The sequence below is a fragment of the Phaseolus vulgaris genome, chromosome 7, assembly GCF_051622355.1.
Source record: "Phaseolus vulgaris cultivar YP4 chromosome 7, ASM5162235v1, whole genome shotgun sequence".
Classification (NCBI taxonomy): domain Eukaryota; kingdom Viridiplantae; phylum Streptophyta; class Magnoliopsida; order Fabales; family Fabaceae; genus Phaseolus; species Phaseolus vulgaris.
Window position 1 is genome coordinate 26,414,521 of NC_143504.1, and position 24,447 is coordinate 26,438,967.

Consider the following 24,447-nt stretch of genomic DNA (forward strand, 5'->3'; position numbering starts at 1 on the left):
TTTTGTGAGTATCGTCTTTTTATTTGATAATTTTAGTTTTTAATAAATATTTTGTTGCTCTCTACTTAAAATAACATAAATATATATTTTTATTTTTTAAATCATTCTTTTAATTTTTTTTTTGTAAAATTACATTATTTAAATTAAAAAAAATGTAATACACAGGTACGAAATGTTATGTGTTTCTGTTAGTTATAAATAAATACTATACATCACCAGTGAAAATAGGTTTGAGTATTCACAATTTTATTGTATTAGAATATATATAATTTTCTTATTTTTACAATTTTATGAGTATTAATTAAAAAATAATATATATATATATATATATACATTTTTATCATTTTATAATTTTTTATAGTTTTTTATTATTTTTTTGGATAATTAATTAAAATATCAATACAATTTAATATGTATATATATAATTTTGTAAAAAATAGTATTAAAAATTTATATGGTTATCATTTAAAAAAATTAATTATTTTAAAAATATATATTTAATTAATTATTTTATTAAATAAATAAATAAAATTGTGGAATTAAAAGATGGGATGTTATCTTTTTATATAATGATACATACCATTTACAACTATCTAACTTTAATTATATGATTATATTCTTCAAGAATTTAAAAGTATTGTAATTTTAAACTTTATTAACTGAATGATCAATAAATAATACGAAAAATAATAAAGTCTAATATTTTCTTTCTCTTGCTTAATAAAAAAATTACATGCAACAAATTCTCCATCTCTTCCCCTTTTTTACTTTTTTTTATGCACAATTATTTTTCCTTCTCCCTCTAATTCGTTTTCTTTCACTTTCTATCCATTCCACATATTTCATCACATCACCATCACCACCATCACCGTCACCGTGCATATTATATGTTGTTCGTTGATTGATTCCAAATTTTAATTCCGAAGAGATCTAGGGTTCTGCCCCTCAAATTTCCAATCTGAATATATGTCAACCGCATTTGTTCCATTTCGATACAGTATTGATTTCGATGAGGCATTGAAATTCAACTTAGTGCATTTTTTTTAAGGAGAAAAGAAAAATCAAACATAGGATTAGCGTTGATCTCTGTGCGCAGTGATTTGGTTTGTGAGTGAGAGATACGGTAAAGAGATTGTTTTAGATGAACATGGAGGTCGTCACTGATGCGGCGTCGTTGGACGTCGAATTGTTGCAGCTCCCAGACTTTCCCGCTTTGGCACTCAAGGCTAACAACAATTTCATCCAGAAGCTCTTCGACCAGTGGTTTTCGCTGCCGGAAAGTCATCGATTGGTACGCTCCCTTCCGTTTCGGAATCTTAACATTGCTACATTGCTAATTTGAGAGTCTCTTGAGTTTTCATTTGTTCCCTTCGTTGATATATTTGTATGTATATACGTGTGCATGAAGAATGAAGTGATTGAAATAAATCAGTGGTGGTGTTGAAAGGGTGAGATAGAATCCGTGGTTACAAGGCAATGATTATTTAGATAATTAATGCTCGGGGGAAAGATGCATCGGTCTTATATTACGTCGTTGAGTTGTTGATACCGGTTCCGCACAGTTGTGAGAATTATCACTTTTCAAGGATGCATGAGTGGTTCTAACGCACCATATTATTGTGTAGTAATCAGCTTCAACTGTTATAGCTCTATCCCTTACGACAAATGACCATGGCCAATTTTTTGTAAATCCTATCTACTCCAGAACAATATAAATAGATAGGCTCTTGGTAATTTTGAAATGTATGAAATGCTGGTTGACAATGCTATAGCTTTGGTATTTTATTTTGGGATGAAACTGTTTTGCTGTTCTCGTGAACACTCAACAAAAAATCACCTGCAAAGTTGGTGATATTGTTTTAACATCTCCCTTTTTAATTAAGCAGGTAACATTGTTACTCAATGAAGCAAAGTCAGGTAATCCCTTGAATGTTGCCGGGAATTGCTCTAGTCCAAATGCTAGCAGTGTGCCTTCCATGTTTCCTGCTGGCACTGCTCCGCCTCTTTCACCAAGAAGTACATCTGGTTCCCCTCGCATTCTGAAACAGAGAGTTGGCCTTTCCAATTTGGGTTCCCCTTTGAAAGTTGTCAGTGAGCCAGTTAAAGAAGTGATACCACAGGTTAGGGCAGTCTGGTATGCCTTTTTTTTTCTAATTTGTTAAATGTATTATAGAAGAAGGAAAGAATTTAAAAACTCAACAAAGCATATCTAAAAGGCGGATAAGATATCCTCCAAAACAGAAAAAGAAAAATACCTCTCAGAGAAGAAGAACAAATTCAGCCAAGATGCTCAATATTATATGTGAAATGACAAATTTTACCCAGACAGTCTCTTGCAGAACACCAAAGAAAGGCCGTAAACCATTCTATCCCATATATTTATAGCCAGTCAACGGACAAAGACATCCTTAAATGTGACTTTGCACAACAACCATATGTTCCAAAGAAATGAAAGTACTGCATATTATCACAAAACACTTACATTGTGGTTTTTCCTAATCTTGTTACTTAATCTTAAGAAGTTGTTCCAGAGTAGAAGGACAACCCAACGCCTGCTGGCAAACCCCCCATGAATTTGTAGCAAATAATTTATACCAATCCTATTAAGAACTGCTGTCTAGTTCTCTTAGCTGAGGTTTTGTTCGATGATACTTTTCTATTGTACTGGGTTTGCCTTGTGTGTGTATATCATATTTTTTCTCTCTCGTTTCCTGCCGTTTTTATGTCATAACAAATTTTGGCTCACTCGCAGTTCTACTTTCAAAATGGGCGTCCACCTCCAAATGAACTGAAAGAACAGTGCTTGTATAAAATTGATCGATTATTTCATCAACATATGGATGGCCTGCAGATGCATGGTGAGATATAGTCTGAAGGGCCATTTTGTTGCAACTGGGGAAAGTGATTTTAAATAAGTTTCTTATTCTAGGTTTCTAAGTAATCAGACATTCACACCACCTTCTTTAAGTTGATTAAAAATAGCTTATTTTAAATATTGCCAGAGATCTAAAAGGGATGTTCTATATAAACTCACTTTCTAATTTAATAGAGTTGTAACAGCCAGTTCTGAGAATCATTTTACTTGTTTTCTTGAAATGTCAGAATTCAAGTCAATTACTAAGGAAGTTTGCAAGCTGCCATCTTTTTTTTCCACTACTCTTTTCAAAAAGATTGACAATGGAACTGGTGTTGTGACAAGGTGTGTAATTTATTTTTTTCTGGAACTTGTTAACTTTTTTGTGTCATGGATTGTGATTCTTGTTTGAGCTGTTGAGAATTTCAAAGTTTTAGGTTAGGTATTGGGCTAGCATTACAGTTATCATAAGTCATTCATAAATTTTTTTAACAGCTCTGCTCCCGTTTATTGAATTATTTATTTTTGTAAGAGCATCATGTTTTGAAGTTTGACCCTTTACCTGACTTGCTATCTACACTATCCGTTTTCTCTATCTTGTTCTACTTCTTTTCTCTTTTCCTTTTTCTATTGTGTTGAAAATAGTTGCCAGCATCATGTTTATTATGCTTGAGGAAATCTCCATCATCACTGGTAGATTATCTTAAGCCTATGGGTTCCTCAATACCTCACTGTTTTATTGCTTCTTGATTTCAGTTTTGGTAATAAGTTTATTTTAACAGATCTACCTTATGTTTCATTTTCTAAATCTTCTGTTTAATATTGAGGGTTTTTTATTCTTTGCACCAATTTTTATAACACATTTTCTGGCATTGAACTGTCCAAGGCTCAAAAGAAGGGAAGCCAGACAGTAAATAGGAGAGGCCAAAGTGAATGAGGAAGCAGCCCACAATATAAAATGTAGGATAGGATTACATCCAGTATAGTCTTGAGTCTGTACCTGTTTAAGCTAGTCTTGGATGTGCTTTCCAAAGATTTACGTTAGATTACTCCTGACTGCCTGTTTTTTAATGGTATAGTTTTGATTGAGAAATCAAGGAAAGAAGTGAAGTCTAAACTTGAGCTTTGGAAACAACCTTTGGAATCAAAGGGTTTTTGCCTGAATAGAAGTAAGTGGAAAGTATATGTATTGCCATGGTAGTCAAAATCGAGATCTTACTCAAGATCGAAAAGAGAAGTATGAATCGTAGATCAGGAGATTGTAACACAAATAGTAAGATCGTACAAATTTTATGAAAATTTATATACACACATAAAATCATTATATCTCACTCAAAATTCATAATTGAACCTCATAATAAATAAAAGAGTACATAATTAGGTGTAAACACCACATCCTAGTTACATAGGAGTAACTCTTTTCTAGTTACAAAACAGTGCAAAATAATGATTTATCTAAACCAAATAATCTTGTAAGTTAAATTCATATTCAACTCCATTTCCATCTTCTTCACCATTCAAATCAGTCACGAGTAAATCATGACTGTGTAAAGTTTCATCCTCCTTAACAACTGGAACCAAGTTTTCATCCAAATCAAATGTTTCATTATGCTCATGCTCATCTTCCACAATCCACTCTTCATCAGATGAATAGTCATCAATATTAATTTGAGTTGGTTTTCTTGTTTGCTTCTTCTTAGTTAACTTTAAATTCGCCATAACAAAAACAATAACATCATTCATTGTGCTTTGCTTATTTCTTCTCTTTGTGTGGACCTAAACAAATGCAAAGACAAATATGATAAGCAAGTAGTGGAGTAGTAGACTACTAATTTTATTCTAGAGATATATTTTAATATTAACTTACCATCTCAAAGGAACTCCAATTACGCTCACATATGGAGGAGCTATCAAGCTCAATACATGATTGACACGTTTTTGGAGTTCAGGATACTCATCACCATAAGACTCCTACCAATTTGTTAGAGTCTTTAAATTAATTGACCTAGTAGCCAAGGAACTACCAAAATATTTTGCTTGTTTTTTGAAATTATCAATGAGAGTTTGTTCATCCTCATACTCCACCATCCTAGTTATACATTTCATTAGACCTTGTTTCACTTCCAAATCTGCTTTAAATTCGGGACGATAATGCATTTAAGGGTTAAGAAAATAGCCTACAACATGCAAAGGCCTATGGAGTTGCTTGTCCTGCCTTTCATCAATGATGTTCCATAAAGGCAAATAACTAACCAAAATATATTACATTGACTTAGTTTTTTTGTTTTGAATTTCAAAATCACCATTCTAACAAACAAATACATAGACAATTAGTTAACCAAAATAAAATACCTTTCTTTGACAACATTGAAAGTCTTTTGTATCTTCACCTTGGCTTGGTCCATTGCTTTATAAATGAAACCCATGACTGGCTTTTGATCCGGATCAACCAATTGAAGAACTTCAATTAGAGGCAATGCACCCTTCAAACCAGTTATGGTATTCTTTAAAAAATCCTTATCTAAAACCACATCTTCAACTATTTTACCATCATTTGTTTTAGCAAACCTGTCAGACTTCCATTCATTACTTGTAAACATTCTAATTAAAGCTCATTTATTCTCATGAAGACACCCTAATGTCAAGAAGATGTAGCCAAGCGAGTAATACCTGAACTTACCAAATTTTTTCCTTATGTGAAATATTGTAGAGAAATTAGAGGAGTTTTTTAATAGATAAAGGTAGTAATTTTTATACCTTTTGGAATTGTCTACTCATGAATTGGGATCTTCTTCTCATAATCCTCCAACATTAAGTCAACATAATGTGCAACACAAGGTGTCCCAAATAGTCTTTTCCTCTTTGCCATCAACATTTGACGAGCAACTTTATTGTTGCATTATCAATCACAACTTAAACGATATTGTCTTCTCCCACCTCTTCAACAATGTTATCCATCATCTCAAACACTTTCTCAGCTGTTTTAGATATAATAGATGCATCTATGAACTTTAGAAATACAATTTCCTCTGAGATATTCACCAAGAAGTTTATTATTGTCCTTCTTTTGTTATTAGTCCAACCGTTAGTCATAATCGTACCTCTTGTTTTCTTCCATTCATCCCTGTGTGCTTTTAAAACAAGTGATGTATTTGTAACTTCCTCCTTCAAATATTTGACTATAATCTCATGATAGGATGGAGGTTTAAATCCAAGGACATATCTTGAAACCAAATCAAACATAGTAGTGAACTCTTTAGCCTTTTCCACATTGAAAGGTATAACATTGTTACAGAAGAACCTGACAATTGCTTTACATGCTTCCTCTCTCAGACCTTTATTAAACATTTTGTTGATGGTAGCTTGTGTACTAAATATTCTTTTCTTATAAATATTTTTATGACTAGGACTGTTGCTCGATTCCTTAGTGTTTTTTCTTTTCTCACCAACTTCTGTCATTCCCTCCTCCATATTAAAGCTTGATTTCTTGCTTAATTTTGCAAACGAACAACAATTTCCCACATTTCCTTTTTCACTTCATCAATAACATCCTTGCAAGCTCCAACATCCATTTGCATATCAACCAAGTGATGCTTCAACTGATCAATTTCCCCTGTTATTACCTTTTGAAAGTATTTGCTTTGAAGTTTTCTAGTATCTCCAGCAACTGAGATACAATGCTTCCAAGCTATATCACTCCTATTTCCTGGAGTATTGTTGGGAGTCACCGTTAGGGATATAGAAGAGTTTGAAGTCATTTTAATGATTGGGAATTTGTGAGTGGAGATTGGGTGCAGTGGAGTGGAAAAAATAGAGGAAGAAAACTGCACTTTGGGTGCAGTGGAAAAAACAAAGGAAGAAAGAAAACTGTACTTTGGAGTGCAGTGCAATGAAATTGTATAGATGAGGGAGGGGAGAGCGGAAGTCATCCCAGTTTCTTAAGAGCTTATGGGGAAAAGATTGAGTCACAATTATGGAAGAGAGGGACTCGTGAATCGTGATGAATCAGCTGTGAATCCAGTCACAGTGCCGTGGAAGAGAGGAGTCACACTGGAAGCTTATGGAAGCTGTGTCAATTGGGCTTTGGAAGAAGTATTTAATTGGGCTTTGGAAGTCATGCTTCCCATCTCAACCCAATAAAATTATAAAGACCTAAAAAGAAAGGATGCGCAGGCATTGCAAGGGAGGAGTGTTGGCTTGCAAGAGGAGCAGCCACAACAAGTACAATGAGGCCGCCAGAGGCGCCACCATGCTGCCATGATTAACATCAACGAGTGAGAAGCGTCGCATATTAGAAGCATTGCTGCGAAGCGTCGTCACAAGGTATGGAAAGAAGGCACGAGAAGAACGTCAATAGAGGCACCGCTGCGAGAACTGTTGAGAGAGGTGATTTGCAACAACGCGAGACTCCCCGCTCTCACGCTAGTTGCGATTTGCAATGTCGATTCGATGCTATCCGTCGGAATTGCACATTCCAAGTTATTGGAGATTGGAGATGGAGAAGAGGATCGTAGAGTCGTACAATCTTATGACTTGGATCTCAATTTTTGACTACCATTTTTATTACTATTACATCAAGCAATTAGGGGAAATCAATTGGAAGTACAACTAGGAGAAGATACCACCCAAGTTTCAAAGTTCAGATATTTGATGATGGGAAATCAAAGAGAATGTCAGACAAAGATGCAACTTGGACAAATACAACAACAAAGACATTGTGGTCATGGATGGCACTATATGGGAAATCTCCTTAGTAAATTGCCATTTTAGTAAGGAAATATGTTTCTAGGCATACTGCTGAAATGCTTTTTGTGCAAATCCTTTTACTTTTTCTGAATATAACTTTCTGTCTTTTGTCACCATATGCTATGCTGTTTGAATTATTGGGTGAAATTTTTTGTATTATTTAGAAAGGTATATTGGTTAATTTGATTCTCTCCTTTAGCCTAATGCAGGCAATTATTGATGAATGGTCTTGTGCCTTGTAATTATTATTTCCTTGTACATATTCTTAAGTTTGTGATTTAATGTTCCTACAGGAACGCATTTATTGAATATTGGATTAATGGCAACATGTTGACAATGGATATAGCTACGGTAATATTCAAAATATTAAAGCAACCACAGCTGAGTTACATTACTCAGGTTTTTTTCTCTAATTTATTTTTCTTTCCTTTTGCTTTTTATTTCTTTTAAATTCCTTCCATTCATCCTAAAGGTACATTAAGTCTTAGACTCTTAAAGTATGTCATTTCATATTTTAATTTCAGTTTCATTCTGGGCGGATTTATCTTTTTTAAGGATCTTGCTTGTTGATTTCTTTGGCTTTCATATTTCGTTCATATCCATCTTTCTTATATTAGAGCAATATTCTATTACATTCAGGATGATTTTAAGCCTGTGCTACGTGAGCTTTTAGCAACTCATCCAGGGCTGGAGTTCCTGCAGAGCACGCCTGAGTTTCAAGAGAGATATGGTTTGTAATTGTGTTTTTTATAAGCATATGGTTTGTAGCACATGTAGTTAGTTCCTTGAAACTTTATTATTTCAATCGTGAGGAAATTTTGATTCATTTACTATTCAATTTCCATCAGATATACTCAGGTTTGGTCCTTTTGTGACTTGACATGGTATCTAATAAGACCCCTATGTTTAAGGTGTACATTAGGATACAGAAGAGAGGCACCACACTTGATCAGAATAAGGCTAGAGAATTGGGGGCATAACTAACTACTGACTTGGCATTAGTGGTGTGGGCTGCCCACAAGTAGTTAAAGAGAGAGAAAGTATAAATAGGAGGTTCGTAGGAGAGGGAAAGTAGGCTGGAATTATATGGAACTTGGGAGAGAATTGGGCTCTGTCAAAATTTTCCCTGTTATGATTTGTTTTTCTGCTATTTCTATGTTCTGAATGTAATTGATTCTGGCTGGAACCTCTGTTATTAATACAACTGGAGTTGGTTGTTCTATCATGTTTTTCTGGTTCCTTTTGTATCTTTGTGATGCATTCCTAGTTCCTGATAATAATACCAAGTTAATTATATGATTAGAAATAAAGATAGCTGCAGGCATTAAAACAAGTAGGATCAACAGAGTAAGAACATGCATATATGAAGCATAAATTTATCTGTAGTAGAAAGTAAGAATGGTTAAGATAAAGGCATAAATTGTACTAAAAATGTGCATATTCTTAATTTTTTTGCCATCGTGTATCAGTTATCCAAAGTAAATACGACAATAATACTGGGTTGGAGTGCATCTCTTTGTTATAAAGATGATTGGATAAAAATGAGCTTCATAAGTTTGGGGTGGGGGGCCGTAAATCCTAAAGGCTGAAAGCAATGTGTAAGCTTTTGAGCTCAAGTTGGATTTACGTGATGTGTTTCAGTGTTTCTGATTTTCTAGTTGAAAGAGCATTCTTATATTTCAGACTCCATTCATGTATCCCATGTTTATATGCATTTACTGTTTCATTGGTAATTATTGTCTAGGTAATTGCACTTAATTAACACAGTTAAGAAAGAGAAAACAGAGACATTTGACTGAAAGGGTGTGTCTGAATAAACAACGGATGCAAGTTTATAGTGTTATTATTGCATTAATTATGCATATATGGAGTATATTCTGTTTCCTAAAAATCAAATATTCCATTCTTATAGGCCACTATTATTACAAATAAATACTAAATATATTATTCTGATCTTCAACAAATACTACCCCTGTCCCTTTTTAACTATCTTTCAAGGTTCTTATGTAGACATGAATAAATGTAATAATTTTTGTTGATCTTAATAAAATAGTTATGAAGTTTCCTAGTTTACCCTTATTCATTTCTACTTCATAATAAAATCGTATTAATTTTCCTTTTTCACTTTCATTACATGTGTAAATAAATAAATAATTAGTAGATATAATTGACAAAAAAGGTTATTAATGTTATCTTAAATTTGAATACAAAAGATAAAGAGAAATAAAAGATTTCAAAAAACCTGACTCGTGAAAGGAACATAGAAAGTAATAGCCTAGGTAATAGTCATCACCAAGTCTATTACTATATATATGGATGATGTGTATGCCTTATGTAATGCACATTTTACCAAATAAGTTGTTTCCTGTTTCTCTTTGAATTCAATGTGGTCTTAGAGTCTATCTAACATTAATGTGGGGTTACCTACAAATTTCTAAACACAAACATCCTAAAATCTTTAGCGTAAATCATAAATGGCGTGTGTAAAGGTGTCCGACTTTGCTTAAAGTAAAAAATATGGCTAGAATGTACTATTACAAAGTGGACTTTAAACCTAACTCAACCCCATAAAACCGGCTCAATGAGGTGAGGTTTGCACCCACTTATATACTATGAAAGACTCTAATCTCTAGTTGATGTGGGATCTCCAACACACCCCTTCACGCCGAGACTGCCAACTCGTGCGTGAGACTATATATTATGGGTGGTCCGATAGCGGGTGGCACGATAGGCCTAACACAAACACTCGCTAGAATAGGTTCGAAATGACTCTGATACTAAGTGGAAAGAAATAGATGAAATATATTTCTGAGATATCTTACAAATGTGATTACAGTCTTTATTTATAGACTGTTTTACAACCTAATTAAGGAAAGAAATAATAGGTAATGAAAGCCAGAAATAATGGGTGTTTAAAGCTGTACAAATCAAATAAAATCAAATCACTAACAAATTTGTCCTAATAAATATAAAATGGAATCTGTACTTAATTATAACATAATTCGCGTGATTATGCAACATGTACCTTGTTGCCTTGTTACTTTGGGAACCTTCCTACCTTGAGCCTACTTTTGATTATGAGGGTGAACAAGCCCAGTCCATTCTAATATGGTATTAGATTTTAGAGCAGTGCCATTCAATGTGACCTGTCCTGACACAATTCCATTGCCACACTCCTTATTGAACTATGGAACCAATTTGATTTTAAACATTTTTCAGGTGAAATCTGTAACAAACTTTTTGGCAACTTCTACTTTATGTCGTGTTTCAACCCTAATTCCAGTGATCTGAAATTATAGATTCCTTCTCCATGTTCTCGCTTCCTTCTAAATGCTTCCCCTTAAATCCAAATGAATTCTTTAGAAGCTTTTCCAGTGGCCTCCTAATGGTGATTGTTGAAACTTGAAATCTATGCTATTTTGATTTTAACTGGTCATGATTTCTGGTGCAATATTTTGTATGTATTGAGTTCGATAATCTTAATTTATTTTTTCAATGTCCCAGCTGAAACTGTAATATACAGAATCTATTATTACATTAATAGATCTGGAAATGGTTCTCTCACTTTGAGGGAGCTGAAACGTGGAAACATAATTGATGCAATGCTACATGCCGATGAAGAAGAGGATATCAATAAGGTTTTGAGGTAGATAAACTATGATTATCGTTAACTTTACACAATGTCTCTGTTTAGGTGCCAAAACATTTTCATTCCAAAATAAACTGACTGTTTTTACTTTACCTGATAATTGTCTGTAGGTACTTCTCTTATGAGCATTTTTATGTTATATACTGTAAGTTTTGGGAGCTGGATACAGATCATGATTTTCTGATAGACAAAGAGAATCTTATCAGATATGGTAACCATGCGCTTACCTACCGAATTGTTGATAGAATATTTTGTCAGGTTTGTGTGGATTACATGTTTCTTCTGTCATTAAGATTTAATTGTTTCTGACTTCTGCAACAGACCCTACACCCCTTCTCTTAGGAATGCAATATGTTTAGTCCAGTGTGCATCCACTTTTATTAATCAAATCATTTATTGAAGATACAGATTTTGACTTGCTTCGATATTATCTCTCAGGTCCCAAGAAAGTTTACCAGTAAGGTTCAGGGAAAGATGGGATATGAAGATTTTGTTTATTTCATACTGGCAGAAGAGGATAAATCGTCTGAACCAAGTCTTGAGTATTGGTATTTGTTTCTCATTCATATCTATTCATTTGTTGCTTTCTTTTTTTGAAAGGAGTTACCAGATTAGTTTCTCGGGATGGTGCTTTGCTAGATTAGGCATATGGTTGAAATGTGCTTTATTTGATTGGATTTTGAATTGTGCACATCCTTGTTCTGGAGTCCATGCTTATGAAACTTTATCTGTTGCTGGACGTCTGGAATGTTATGTACATTAATCAATGGCATCGTGCAAAAGAGAACAGTTCTATTTGTGCCAAGTAACCCATGTGCTTGAGACCGCGAATATGTTATTGTAAGTTTGGTTAACTGCATTCTATGCTCTGGGCAAGTGTAGTGTCAAAAGATTTTAGCATACTAGAGAGTTACCGAAGGATGCTTGGCACATCAGAAAATTGGACAGTGAAAACTGAACTATTGAAAATTTAGGGTATATTGTGCAGAACAATTGAAGGAAAATTGATAATGAGATGATCCTCTACATTTTTCCATCTGTCTAACTTTTATGTCTGGAGTTTTATATATGATAGGAATTTGGGTATTATGGGGTGTCCAAGTCCCGCATCGAGTAGTATGAAATGCTGAGAGGAGTACTTGAGTGTTTCGTTCTCCCCCTTAATAGCTAGCTAGCTTTTGAGGGTGGGTCCCCCAATTGCTTTGGTACTTATCAATTATTATCAAAGGGTGGCTGTTAATATCTCGGAAAAAGCTACCTGCCAAGGGTTCTGATTCTAACCAATGTGAAAGTTGAGTGAAGTGTTGTTTGGTTACACATAGAGGAGTTAGTTAGAATTATAATAGTCATGAGTTTGTTATTTGATTTGCTAGTTAGATATAAATAAGAAAGGAGAGGGGGAGGGACAATGTGTAATATTTTTGTAGATTGAACTTTAGCTCTTTGTGAAGGGGAAACCCTTGAAGGAGAGAGCGCTTTCCTATTTCTTGTTCTTTTCTGTCTATTCAATAAAAACCTTTCATGCTGGAGTTGAAAGAAATGTTGCAGGATTTCAAGAAAGGGGAAAGAATATCTGAGGGAGGAGAGAACTCTGTTAGAATGGACACAAAGTTCTTGAAGGAAAGCCTTCTAGACTTGAAAGAAATTAAAGAATTGTTGCAGGACATCAAGAAAAGGGACAGAATGTCAGAGGGAGGAGAGAAATTTGTTAATGATGAAGACAAGAAGACCCAAGATGTGAGAGAAAGTTTAGATATGAAGAATCACACCCTCTGTAGCGAAGAAAAAACCAAAAATGAAGTGAGATTTGCAAGAGAAACTGAAATGATAAGGTGATATGATTCCAAAAACTTGATAGAGATATGAAATGAACATGTTATGGATTCAACAAGAGTTGGAATATGATTAGGCACTTTTTAAGAATTGGATCAATGTTCTTAACATTCAAAAACTCACCAAAACACAAGTAACCAAGCCAAACTCATACAGAAACCCATAACATGGCATATGAACCGATTAAAACTCAAGAAAACTCAATTAAAGTCTCAAGAACAGCAAACTAAAAGGAACTACCGAATAAAAACACAAAACAAGCAAGTTCTACCGATTGAAATGACTAGAAACATCAAAGACATGTTTTAAAGTTTGTTTTAGAATGGAAATGGATGAAGAAGATGAAAAGAACTAGGAAACTTATGTGGTTGGAGCTCTTGGAGATGTGCACGCCACTTGAAGGATGAAAAGCTTCAAGATGAGTGTAGTTGCCGCCACTTGAGAGTCCAAGAATGCACTCAAGATAAGACTAGAAGAGAAGAAGACACAAGTCTCTCTCAATTCACTCACCAATTTGGGAGACGTTCTTTACTCAAAATCAATTCTATTATTTCAAAGACCTAAGCCTTCCTTTTATAGGGAGGAAGACCGGTCACCTATTACAAAAGAAGCTTACAAGAGAAGCTTTCTAAGGTAGCCTTCTAAACTCTTCATTTTCTAGCGCCTAAATGGAGAGTGAAGAGACACCTTCTAGACTTTTCCTAAAACTAATGCCTATAGGTGCTATACAAAAGAGGTGTCTTAGGTTTCCCTCTTTATCACCTTCCTAAACACTATTCTATATTATTTACAAATTTATACAAAAGAAACTATAAAGAGAGATATTAATTGGAGTCCATTCTTGAATGTTTGTAGTCTTCTTTTGGCTTTAGGCTTGGTCCTCTCTTTATTTTAATTCTTCTTTACTTTTTGAGAAGACTAGAAGGAAGAACTTTAAATGTTTGGGTGGATGGCCTTTTCCTCCATTAGTAAAATCCTCTCTTACTTGATCTCTATCATAAGGGCAGAAGAGCATGCATCAATAAAGAAAGTGAAGACTATGTGCTATAAGGATCTTTTTCTTGATAGGCCAATTATAGAGCTAACCAGTAAGAAAGTTGAAGGTGGAGATGCAACCAAGCATCATTTTTTCCCAAATTCAGATTTACTTCCTATGCATAAGAAATCATTGTGGGATCAAGATTTGATAATGAAGGTGGCTTGAACATCGATGACATTAGAATCTTGGAATTTCAACATACTGGATGCAGAGACTTTTATACAAAACCCCCTCTCATTCCGACCACCACCTAAGCCTCTAGACCTGAATTTGCATGCAGTAGCCAATGGGTTCCCTCCCTATGATAGACAATATCACAATACTTTCAGGAGAGAAGATAAAGATCATGGTGTTGAAGATGAGCCACGAAGTCAAGGTTCCACTGTTCCAACCTTGAGGACAAGGTTGTTTTTTGGAAGAGTGTATTGTTAGGTTACACATAGAGGAGGAGTTAGTTAGAATTAGAATAGTCATGAGTTGTTATTTGATTTGCTAGTTAGATATAAATAAGAAAGAAGGAGAGGGGGAGGGGTAGTGTGTAATAATTTTGTAGATTGAGCTTTAGCTCTTTGTGAAGGGGAAGCCTTTGAAGGAGTGAGTGCTCTCCTATTTCTTGTTCTTTTCTGTCTATTTAATAAAAACCTTTCTTTTCTTCTCTTTATAATTCTTGGTTCCTAACAGTGTTGTTGAGTAAAAGTTGCCGAGACGTCGCCTCTTAGGGAGGTGCTAGGAACATAGGTATTATGCAGTGTGGTGCCCAAGCCCCACATTGAGTTATCAAAGGGTGGCTGTTAATGGAAAAAGCTACCTGCAAAGGGTTCTGATTCTCTGACCAACGAGAAAGTTGAGTGAAGTGTGTTGTTGAGTAAAAGTTGCCGATACGTCGCCTCTTAGGCGGTGCTAGGAACATAGGTATTATGCAGTGTGCCCAAGCCCCACATTGAGTTGTAGTGCTTGGTGGAGTATTTAAATGTTTTTTCTCCCCTTTTAATAGCTAGCTTTTGTTTGCGTGTTCTCCATCTGTTTGGGCTACGTATTATCAGTATACTTTTCATCCTTTGTTAGTGTCTGAGCAAAATGATATGCTTTACATTGTCACTGCTCTTTTATACTTATATCTGTCTTCACAAGAAAGCATGCTATTTGACAAACAGTGGATATTTGACATTGTGGTTAACTTGGTTTCCCAACTTCTTAACCATCATCGTCTGGGCTGACTTGAAAATGTCACTAATAGGTTCAAGTGCATAGATTTGGATGGAAATGGAGTTCTGACTAGAAATGAACTGCAATTTTTTTATGAGGAGCAATTGCATCGGATGGAGTGCATGGCCCAAGAGCCCGTGCTTTTTGAGGACATATTATGTCAGTTAATTGACATGATTAAACCTGAGGTTTGCCCTTTCCAACTTTCTTTTGCTGATTGTTTGATCTTTTACTGTGAGGTAACATTACCTGGAAAAGTGAGGGTAGATGTAGGAGCAGTTTAATTTTCTTTTTCCTGGAATAAAGCTTATCCCAAACATATTGTCCCCTTTTCTTGTCCTCTATTTTTTGGTTGGTGTCATGTCATGTCAGTGCTGATTTATTATTTTGATGTGTTTTAATCAGTTGAAATTTTTGGCTCTGCAGGATGAGAGTCTTGTAACTCTGCGTGATCTGAAAGGTGGTAAACTTTCAGGAAGTGTTTTCAACATCCTGTTCAATCTCAATAAGTTCATAGCCTTTGAAACTCGTGACCCATTTTTGATCCGTCAGGTGCATGGAATATTTCATAAAGTTTATTGCATTGTTGAGTTAGTATGTAGGCTTGGCTACTGTTAGTGACTTCGTTATTAAATGGTATGCATGTATTGTGTGAATAGGAACGTGAGAATCCAACATTGACAGAGTGGGATCGATTTGCTCATAGAGAATACATCAGGCTTTCAATGGAAGAAGACGTGGAAGATGTCTCTAACGGAAGTGCAGAAGTCTGGGATGAATCACTAGAGGCTCCGTTCTAAAGATATTTTAGGTGAGTGTTTTTGAAATAAGACTTTTCTTTTGTCTTCTGACCATGCTACATGCTTAAGTTTGATTTATGTTACTTGAAAGATGAAATCAGGAACTTGAGGTCTTTGTTCAGTGCAGTGTCTATTCCCTCTTCTGTCTTTTTTTAAACTTCTGAATTTCTCTTATTTTGGGCATTATATATGAGTGTGTGTGTATTAGTACAGGGATGAAAAGAAATTAATGCCCCATAACTGATAGACTGGCCATTATTCAGAGACACTGGGCACAGGATCAGCTTTTAAGTGGGGACTGTGTCAACTTTGCTTCAACGAGTGGGAAATTCCGAAGCTTAGAAAATGTGTTTTTGGTGGGCAAGTTCCAACAATATTCTGATTTGCTGGTAGTGATAAAACCATTAATCATGGAAGTTTTGTTGCCTTCTGTTGCTATCCGTGCAAAATGAGGACGTTTTCTGAGAAGGTTGAATATTATTAACATCAGTGAGTATGTTATTTTGGGGAACTCAAGTTGTTAAGGAACATAAGTAGCAATATTTTCTCAGCTTTGGAACTTTTAGTAGTTTGCATCAGTGATCGACTCCCTTTTGCCCCAGATCTGTTGAAGAGTGCATTTGTTTCATCATCTGCGCCTCTGGCTGCCGTCTTTCACTGAATTTTTTTTGTTAGGCATCGAAGAATTTAACGAGTAATGTCACATTTTTTTTTTTCAAGATGTATGCAGGATGATATTGATTCTTCCGTATAGATACTACTTGACTGTGTTTTTTTTTTTCTCTTGGAGGACGGTGGGCTGAGGAAAGTGTATTTTCCATCCAGTCGCTTTGTACATTGCATATATTTCTTTTCAATCAATCCTACTTTTGTCTGGTATTTTTCTTGAAGAAATATGTAGATATAGGGATCTCCATCATTATTGCTAAAATCCAGATGAAGTTTAAAGGTGCTTTAAGATTTGAGATTGACTTTTTAAAAAATGGAGCCTAAGTAAGAAGTCAGTTGACTGTTTAAAGGTCAATTAATGATAGGTTTGGGATTAATTTGTTGGATTGGTAATTTATTGACACCATGTAGAGTCAGTATTTTTGGACAGAGTCTTAGTTACTTATTAATTGTTTGACTGGAGTGGTGCAGGTTTTATTGATTCATTTTGAATCACATGTGCATCTGGCTATACTATACAAGAACAAACTATTAATTTGTTAAAATAAAATAAATTAACGTAAAGTTGTAGTGTGTTTTTTAGAAAGGGGAAATGTTGAGTGAAGAGCAGTTGAATTAAAGCATGGAGTTTTTCATCGTAGCCGTTGGTTAAAAGAGGAAAATGGAGTGGCATAAAGATATGCAACGTGGTGGCTCTCCAATGTCTGGATGGTTGTCCTGTGTTGTACGTTGCAGTGTCCGGTAAGTGATACGGTGCCTGGCCTTTTAGAAAAAGAAAAAAAAATAAAAATCCCAAGGTGCTCCTTTCTTAATGGCTACATATCCGGGAAAGCATATCCTTATCATCATTTTGGATGGACCCCAACTCAGTAACTTTTGTCTACTTTTGCAGTACACAGAAGGAACCCATCCACTTCTACTCTTGGTGGAGGCAACACCAACTTACTACCCCACAAATCTTCTACTTGTTTATTTCTAACAAAATATCCTCCTATTTTTTAAATTCCAATTTATATTTTGTGGCCGTTACATCTTTCCACTTCATACATTAGATACGCCTTCACACCCTTTAGTTACATAAATTACTTTCACCACTATCTTTTCAACAATAAATGTTATTCATTTTTTTATTTATTTTTTTAGAATGTTAAACCTGTTTAGCCTGTATAGGGTCTATCAAGCATCCAGCCAAATATTTGTAATCCTTTTTAAAATAAGTTAAGAAAATCATATTTTTATTCTATTTTTCTAATAACTTAAATCCAATCTAGAACAAATATATAAAATATAATTATATAGCTTATGGCATATGAAAGTATAAGAAAAAAAAAGGAGATATAAAGGAGATGGAATAATAATAATAATTCGGTTACTGTTTTCGTGACCAAATCCAATTAGAAAAGAAAACTTAATTGATTTAGTTTGGATAGTCTAATTAGTAAGTCCAACCAATGAATACTCGTAAGATAATAAAAATCAATTTTACAGTAAGTAGAGATACAATTTAAAGCTAAAGTATGATTGAAAAAATGTTTATAATATTTAGTCTGAATAAGATGGTGTGGTATATGGAGTGGAAAAAGAAAAGATGGTGTCATATAAGAAGTTAGGTTGTGAGCTTCTAGTCAAACTCTAGGTGTCAGTAGTTGAGAGAGGAGAAGGAATGATGATGAACATGCTTCGTTTTACAGATATTAGTTTCTAAATAGAAAAGTCTTGTGAAATTTGGACTATTAAAGAAAGAAATTACGACTTTTGGTTCCGAGGAGGTATATTCTAAGGATAGCATATGTTGTTCCAATTCGTTTACTCCTCGTGTTCAGATGCAAAGAAAAAAATAAGGCATAAAAGAGAATCCTCCTTTAGAAAAGCATTAAAATAAGCCGTTGCAAAGCAACAAGAGAAAGGAAAGAGATTCAACTTGTAGAACAAGAAACGAAATTGATTTCTATAATTCATGGCTAATTATAGAGACTTATAGATGCTTGAAACAAATAATTTTACTGTCACCATAAAATATTGGCAATGCAACCTTGTATTCTAACCGCGAAGGTGTTGATTGAATTAATTCGTAAATATTTAAAATTGTAGCAGTTTAAAAAGTGTAGGTTAAATAAAAAAAGAAATAATTATTGAAGTATAGATGCATGTAGTATGCAGTGTGGTTATTGTAAAAAAGTGAAATGAATAATAGTATTATTTGAGCGTGAAGTAGGGTGGGGGGAGTTGAGTTGAGTTGAGAGGAGAGTGAAGAAGGGTATGGTATCGAGGAAGGAATATTCGTTTTCAATATTCCGCGAGAAAATGGGTCCCTTTCTTTCCCCATCTTTGGGGGTTCCCTTTTTCTATAAAGCCCCACAAGTTAAGAGAAAGAGAACACGGGAAGAAGAACAGAAAAAGAAAGGAAGGAAAGAAGAATGTGCGAAACGCTGAAGACGCAGTACCAGGTAAACGAGGAGATCGGTCGTGGTCGGTTCGGAACCATCTTCCGGTGTTTCCATCCTCTCTCCAACGAACCCTACGCCTGCAAGGTCATCGACAAGTCTCTTCTCGCCGATTCCACGGACCGCGAGTGCCTCCAAAATGAACCAAAATTCATGACCCTCCTCTCTCCTCACCCCAACATCCTCCAAATCTTCGATGTCTTCGAGGACGACGATTATCTCTCCATCGTCATGGACCTCTGCCAGCCCCACACGCTCTTCGACCGCATCGTTAACGGCCCTATCTCCGAGCCCCAGGCGGCTCACCTCATCAAGAGCCTTCTCGAAGCCGTCGCCCACTGCCACCGCCTCGGCGTCGCTCACCGCGACATCAAGCCCGACAATCTTCTCTTCGACTCGGCGGGTAATCTCAAGCTGGCGGACTTCGGCTCCGCGGACTGGTTCGGCGACGGAAGCACCATGAGTGGCGTGGTGGGGACGCCGTACTACGTCGCGCCGGAGGTTGTAATGGGAAGGGAATATGATGAGAAAGTTGATCTATGGAGCTGTGGTGTTATTTTGTACATAATGTTGGCAGGGGTTCCTCCATTTTATGGAGAGTCTGCTGCTGAGATCTTCGAGGCTGTGGTTAGGGCTAACCTTCGCTTCCCTTCTAGAATCTTCCGGACTGTCTCCCCCGCCGCCAAGGATCTCCTCAGAAAATTGATTTGTCGAGACCCTTCTAGAAGGTTCTCTGCAGAACAAGCCTTGAGTAAGTTACCACTCTCTTCTGTTTTTAGTTTCATGTTCGTCTTTGTCTTTAATTTTGGGGATTTTGTGTTGATTGTTGCTTTGTTATTTGTAGGACACCCTTGGATCTTGAGTGCGGGTGACACAGCTCATATGACTTGACTTCAGATGAATGCAATGGAGCTACATGTATTTACATATATATAAATAGAGAGAGAGAGAGAGAGAGAGAGAGAGAGACGACCTAAGCTACTTTACACGGTTGGTTGGTGTAGCTGATTTTGCCCCTTGTCTTTGTTCTCTTCTACTATGACAATAAGGTGGTCTATTCGTGGTGGCAGAGGAAGGAACGGAACAGAGGAAGCTTCTGTAAATTCTGGTGGTTGCGAGTAGATTTTTTTCCCTTTTTGTTTTTCATAGTGGAATCTGAGACTCTTATGTATGTATATGAGTCCAGAGAATCTTGTTTTCTTCCACTCTCGATGATTTTCTCTGTATAGAAAGTGAGAAAGTGGGTTGTCTCCCAGACTTGAAACTGTGTCTGAGTTCTTGTAAATGTAATAACCACAATGATAATCATAATTTTGAGTGAATAATATGTTACTGGCTTCTCAATCTCTTGTTATTTTGTGGTTTTGATTTCGTCATCAAGTTGAATACAGATTCTGCTGCAAAAATAATCAATTTTGAAAGAGATTCAGTGATGGTGGTTGTTTTGGTAGGTGAAATTTGATGAAGTTTTAAATGTACATTTATTGTGGTTATTTTAATGATGATTTTAAAATTCATTAAGTTGGAACTTTAAATCTGAGATCATTTTACACAGGAAGTAGTGTGTATTTGAGATACAGAGACATAAAAAATTTAATGTGTAGATTCTGCAACAATTTAGACTTGCTGAAATTTGAAGCCACAAGCTAACCCTACCATAGAGAGTCTTCTGCACCACTAAATTAAACTCTATGCACTCCCAACCCAACCCACTACTATACTTAATACCACCATGTCGATTCAGAAAATTTGCAATTCAGAAATTTTCCGTAAAAACTAACATATTAAAGTAAAATAAAAGAAAAAAAATAACTAGTGTCTACGTATGATCCTTGGATTTGTAAAATAATTTTTCTGACTTATATCCGAATCTAATCAATATATAAATAAGTAATGTTATATATTAATAAAATTAGTTTATAAATTTATTAATAATATAAATTATTTTATATATTAATATTTTTTAATTTAGATAGGTAAAACCAGTTAATATTAAATACTTATTTAAAAATTACTTTAAATATTAATAATTATTTAAGTTTATAAGATAATTTATAACTTAGTCAATATAATAATTAGTCATTTTTGTTTTTAAAATTAATTATTATTTAATTACTTTCTTATAATATTATGTTTACATGTTTTTTTTTATGTAAAATTATAATTTTTCATTTAGATAGAGATCTTGAAAAATTAGTTAAGTGATTTAGCTTAGATAGGGGTGGTAATCCGGGTTGTACCATTTTGCATTTGGCCGACAAAATGTAGGTTAGGTTGGTCTATCCCTTACAATAAATGTGAGCTCATTTCACTGGTCGGTCCCATTTCGCATTTGCTCCGTAAAATGTAGGTTAGGTTGGTCCAACTCATTGTGTGGGCTCATTTCACTAGTCTGCCTACATAAAATGTAATCCGATCAGGCCATATAAGAAAAATATTTTTTTTTCAAAAATTAAAATTTTATTAATTATAAAAAAACTTATTTCTACTACTTAAAAATTAAAATTTTATCCGTGTTTCAATTCATTCAATTAAAATAAAAATATAAATTCAAGTATAAGGATTTTAGAAGGCTTGATTAAAAATAATTAAAGTTTTGTTTTGCATCTATTTTTCTTATATATGCATGTAAATGTATAAGAGTATCTTATAAAAGTTTTGTTACAAAATATTTTAATGTAGATAACTAATTTTTTAACTATTCTATTGAAATCTCTTCTTTATATTATTTTTTATTAACAAATTTTAGATATAAGACTTTACTTAAAATTAAATCTATTATCACTCTTAATATTGACTCCTTTAGATGATTAAAACAAAACATTCCTTTTTTTAGTACATTAAATTCAATATTTTTTTTAAATAAAATAAAATAAAAGTCACACTGCAATAATAGGTGAATGGGTATAATTTTTTTTTCACAAAAAAATAATTATTTTTTTTATTTATGCGGGCAAGTGGGTCAACGCGTCTCGCCCCACTTTGGCCCGCACAGGCTGTGGGTTATGCGCAGCGGGCCAAAGCGAGTCAACAAGCTAGATTAGTCAACCTGCCCCGCACTTTTTGGTAACGAGCTGCAGACCTGCCCGCACAAGCTGTGGGTTATGCGCGACGGGCCAAAGCGAGTCAACAGGCTAGATTAGAGAACGCGCGCCCGCACTTTTTGGTAATGAGCTGCAGACCGACCCGCACAGGCTGTGGGTTATGCGCGGCGGGACAAAACGAGTCAACATGCTAGATTAGTGAACCTGCCCTGCACTTTTTGGTAACGAGCTGCAGACCGACCCGCATGACCCTCCCCGCATTGTCATCCCTAAGTTTAGACTAACAAAATTTAGTATTATTAAGTATACTCATTTTTACAAATATTTTAATTATTTTCTTTTTTTTCTAGGCGAGTTAATTAAGAAGAAATAATGTGAGTGGGTTAAATTTTGAAAACATACTTTTGATTGTGGAGGTGATTCCTAAGGATTTGTTGTAAAAAAACTTCAATTCAAACAAAGTAAGGTAATAATATCCCTTTTATAAAAGTGAGAGTTATTTTAGTTGTATTGAATATATGAAAAATGTAGATAAGTGAATAATGTGATTTTTTATATTATGATTGTTGATTTTATTATTGCATATGTTAGTGTCAACATAAGATTAATCATGGGGAATGATTATAGAAAGAGGGAGAATCTATATAATGTTAATGAAATTGTTGTGTTTCTCTCCAGTTAAGTATTGATAAATGTATTATCGCTAAAGTGAGGTTAAGCGATATGCAATAATTGTACTAATTGTCTTACATCACTCAAGCGATGAGCTGGTAACTTAAGTGATAGCTTGAGTGCTCAAGTGGTGTGCTATATACCTCAAACGTTGGCTTGTAGTTTGAGTGTGAGAGACCAAGACAATTATATCTCCCTTATAAGCATATCTTTCAAGTATTTGACAAGACACTAAAGCAATATGTTTGGTGACTTAAGTGTTGTTTTTTAACATTTTAGCGAGAGGTGAGGTGATGTACATGTGATCACAACACGTAGCGATGTATGACACATGTTACTGGTGCTCATGAACTAGTTGGATGCTCAAGCATCCTATTACAATGGATGAATTTTTGGAACTTCTTAGATTTATTCTAACAAGTGGATGTCACTAGTTGTAACACTCAAGCGATCACCACTCAAATAATGAGGTTGTCATTGGAGTGAGGAGGGACGTGAGAGGGTATTGTTCTTGAGTTGCATTTCACTTAAGCGGTAGGTGTGACACTCAAGTGAAATGGATGTTATCTCTTTTATGATGATGAAGTTGCTCAAGCGAGAAGAGCTTACTCCAATAATAATATGTTGAGATGATGTTGATATATTATAGGAATTTAATTGTGAGTTTAAATCTCACATTAAGTAAAAAACATTGAGCAACATGTAAGGAAGAAGACCCACAAACTTATTGGTTTTAAGATTTTGAGTTGAAAGTGGGTGTCATAGTCTCTTATATGGGTTGATCATGACTCATTGGTGTCTAATCTTCCCAATGCACTTTCTCTTGAAAATCCCATTATGTGGTGTTTATTTAATAATTTTATGCATGCTTTATGGATGGATTGATGTATAAAAGCTAAGATTTAAGATGCATGGCATGATATATGTCATTTTAGGTGATCATTCGTGGGGTGATTAATCATGTTGGATCATTTATATATATGTATATGGAGTGATATATATGTATATAAAATTTGATCTTGGATGGGTAGTCCTAATTGGGTGGTTGCATGACCCTCGTGTGTGATGTAAACATACCAGAGAAGTATTATTCCTTGAGTGGAGGTTATAAACACAAAATTCATATTAACAAAGGTATTTCGACTTTACTATAGTCTAGTCACATATACAAAATCTTAGGTGGTAAGGAGTTGAGAGAGATTTAAATCTTATTTGTTAGTAGGTGTGCATTTGACTTGGTAGCAAGTGCTTCCTGTCACCATGACATCAAGACACATAGGTCAACTAAGGTCTATTCGGTTCAAGATATGTCAAGTATTAGTGTCTGGTAAGAATTTCAAATGGTGAGAAATTGAGGGAGACTTACATTTGACTTGTTTGTAGGTGTACATGACTTGGTGACATGCTTCTTGCTACCCTAATATTGGGTACATAGGCCAACTAAAGTCTAGTGAGTTCAAAATATGTGAAGTATTAACCTCTATTGAGACT

At 34.8% G+C, this 24,447-nt stretch overlaps 2 protein-coding genes across 4 annotated transcripts; both read left to right on the forward strand.

Annotated features, from left to right (window-relative positions):
- Positions 1-749: 749 nt before the first annotated feature.
- Positions 750-17,006, forward strand: LOC137823373 (putative serine/threonine protein phosphatase 2A regulatory subunit B''delta). 3 transcript variants are annotated; one of them, XM_068628478.2, is made up of 13 exons: positions 750-1,291; positions 1,887-2,120; positions 2,753-2,858; positions 3,103-3,199; positions 7,894-7,999; positions 8,240-8,330; positions 11,105-11,246; positions 11,360-11,507; positions 11,688-11,797; positions 15,359-15,515; positions 15,754-15,879; positions 15,987-16,138; positions 16,336-17,006. In XM_068628478.2, the coding sequence occupies exons 1-12, from the start codon at positions 1,142-1,144 to the stop codon at positions 16,125-16,127; spliced, it is 1,608 nt and encodes a 535-aa protein (XP_068484579.1). In that variant the 5' UTR covers positions 750-1,141; the 3' UTR covers positions 16,128-16,138; positions 16,336-17,006. The 3 variants fall into 3 exon arrangements, with proteins under 3 accessions (XP_068484579.1, XP_068484580.1, XP_068484581.1); XM_068628479.2 differs by having other exon boundaries at positions 16,341-17,006; XM_068628480.2 differs by having other exon boundaries at positions 16,391-17,006.
- A 1,948-nt stretch (positions 17,007-18,954) lies between these two features.
- LOC137823372 (phosphoenolpyruvate carboxylase kinase 1) lies at positions 18,955-20,584 on the forward strand. The gene is made up of 2 exons (XM_068628476.2): positions 18,955-19,991; positions 20,085-20,584. Exons 1-2 carry the CDS (start codon positions 19,214-19,216, stop codon positions 20,129-20,131), a joined length of 825 nt encoding a protein of 274 aa, XP_068484577.1. The 5' UTR covers positions 18,955-19,213; the 3' UTR covers positions 20,132-20,584.
- Positions 20,585-24,447: the final 3,863 nt, after the last annotated feature.

Bases quoted from the DNA above. Each gene is read 5' to 3' on its own strand.
- LOC137823372 (XM_068628476.2), top strand. From the start codon at position 19,214: ATGTGCGAAACGCTGAAGACGCAGTACCAGGTAAACGAGGAGATCGGT. The intron at 19,992-20,084 runs GTAAGTTACCAC...TGTTATTTGTAG, and splicing joins CTCTGCAGAACAAGCCTTGA to GACACCCTTGGATCTTGAGT.
- LOC137823373 (XM_068628478.2), top strand. From the start codon at position 1,142: ATGAACATGGAGGTCGTCACTGATGCGGCGTCGTTGGACGTCGAATTG. The intron at 8,000-8,239 runs GTTTTTTTCTCT...TATTACATTCAG, and splicing joins AGCTGAGTTACATTACTCAG to GATGATTTTAAGCCTGTGCT. The intron at 15,880-15,986 runs GTGCATGGAATA...TTGTGTGAATAG, and splicing joins ACCCATTTTTGATCCGTCAG to GAACGTGAGAATCCAACATT.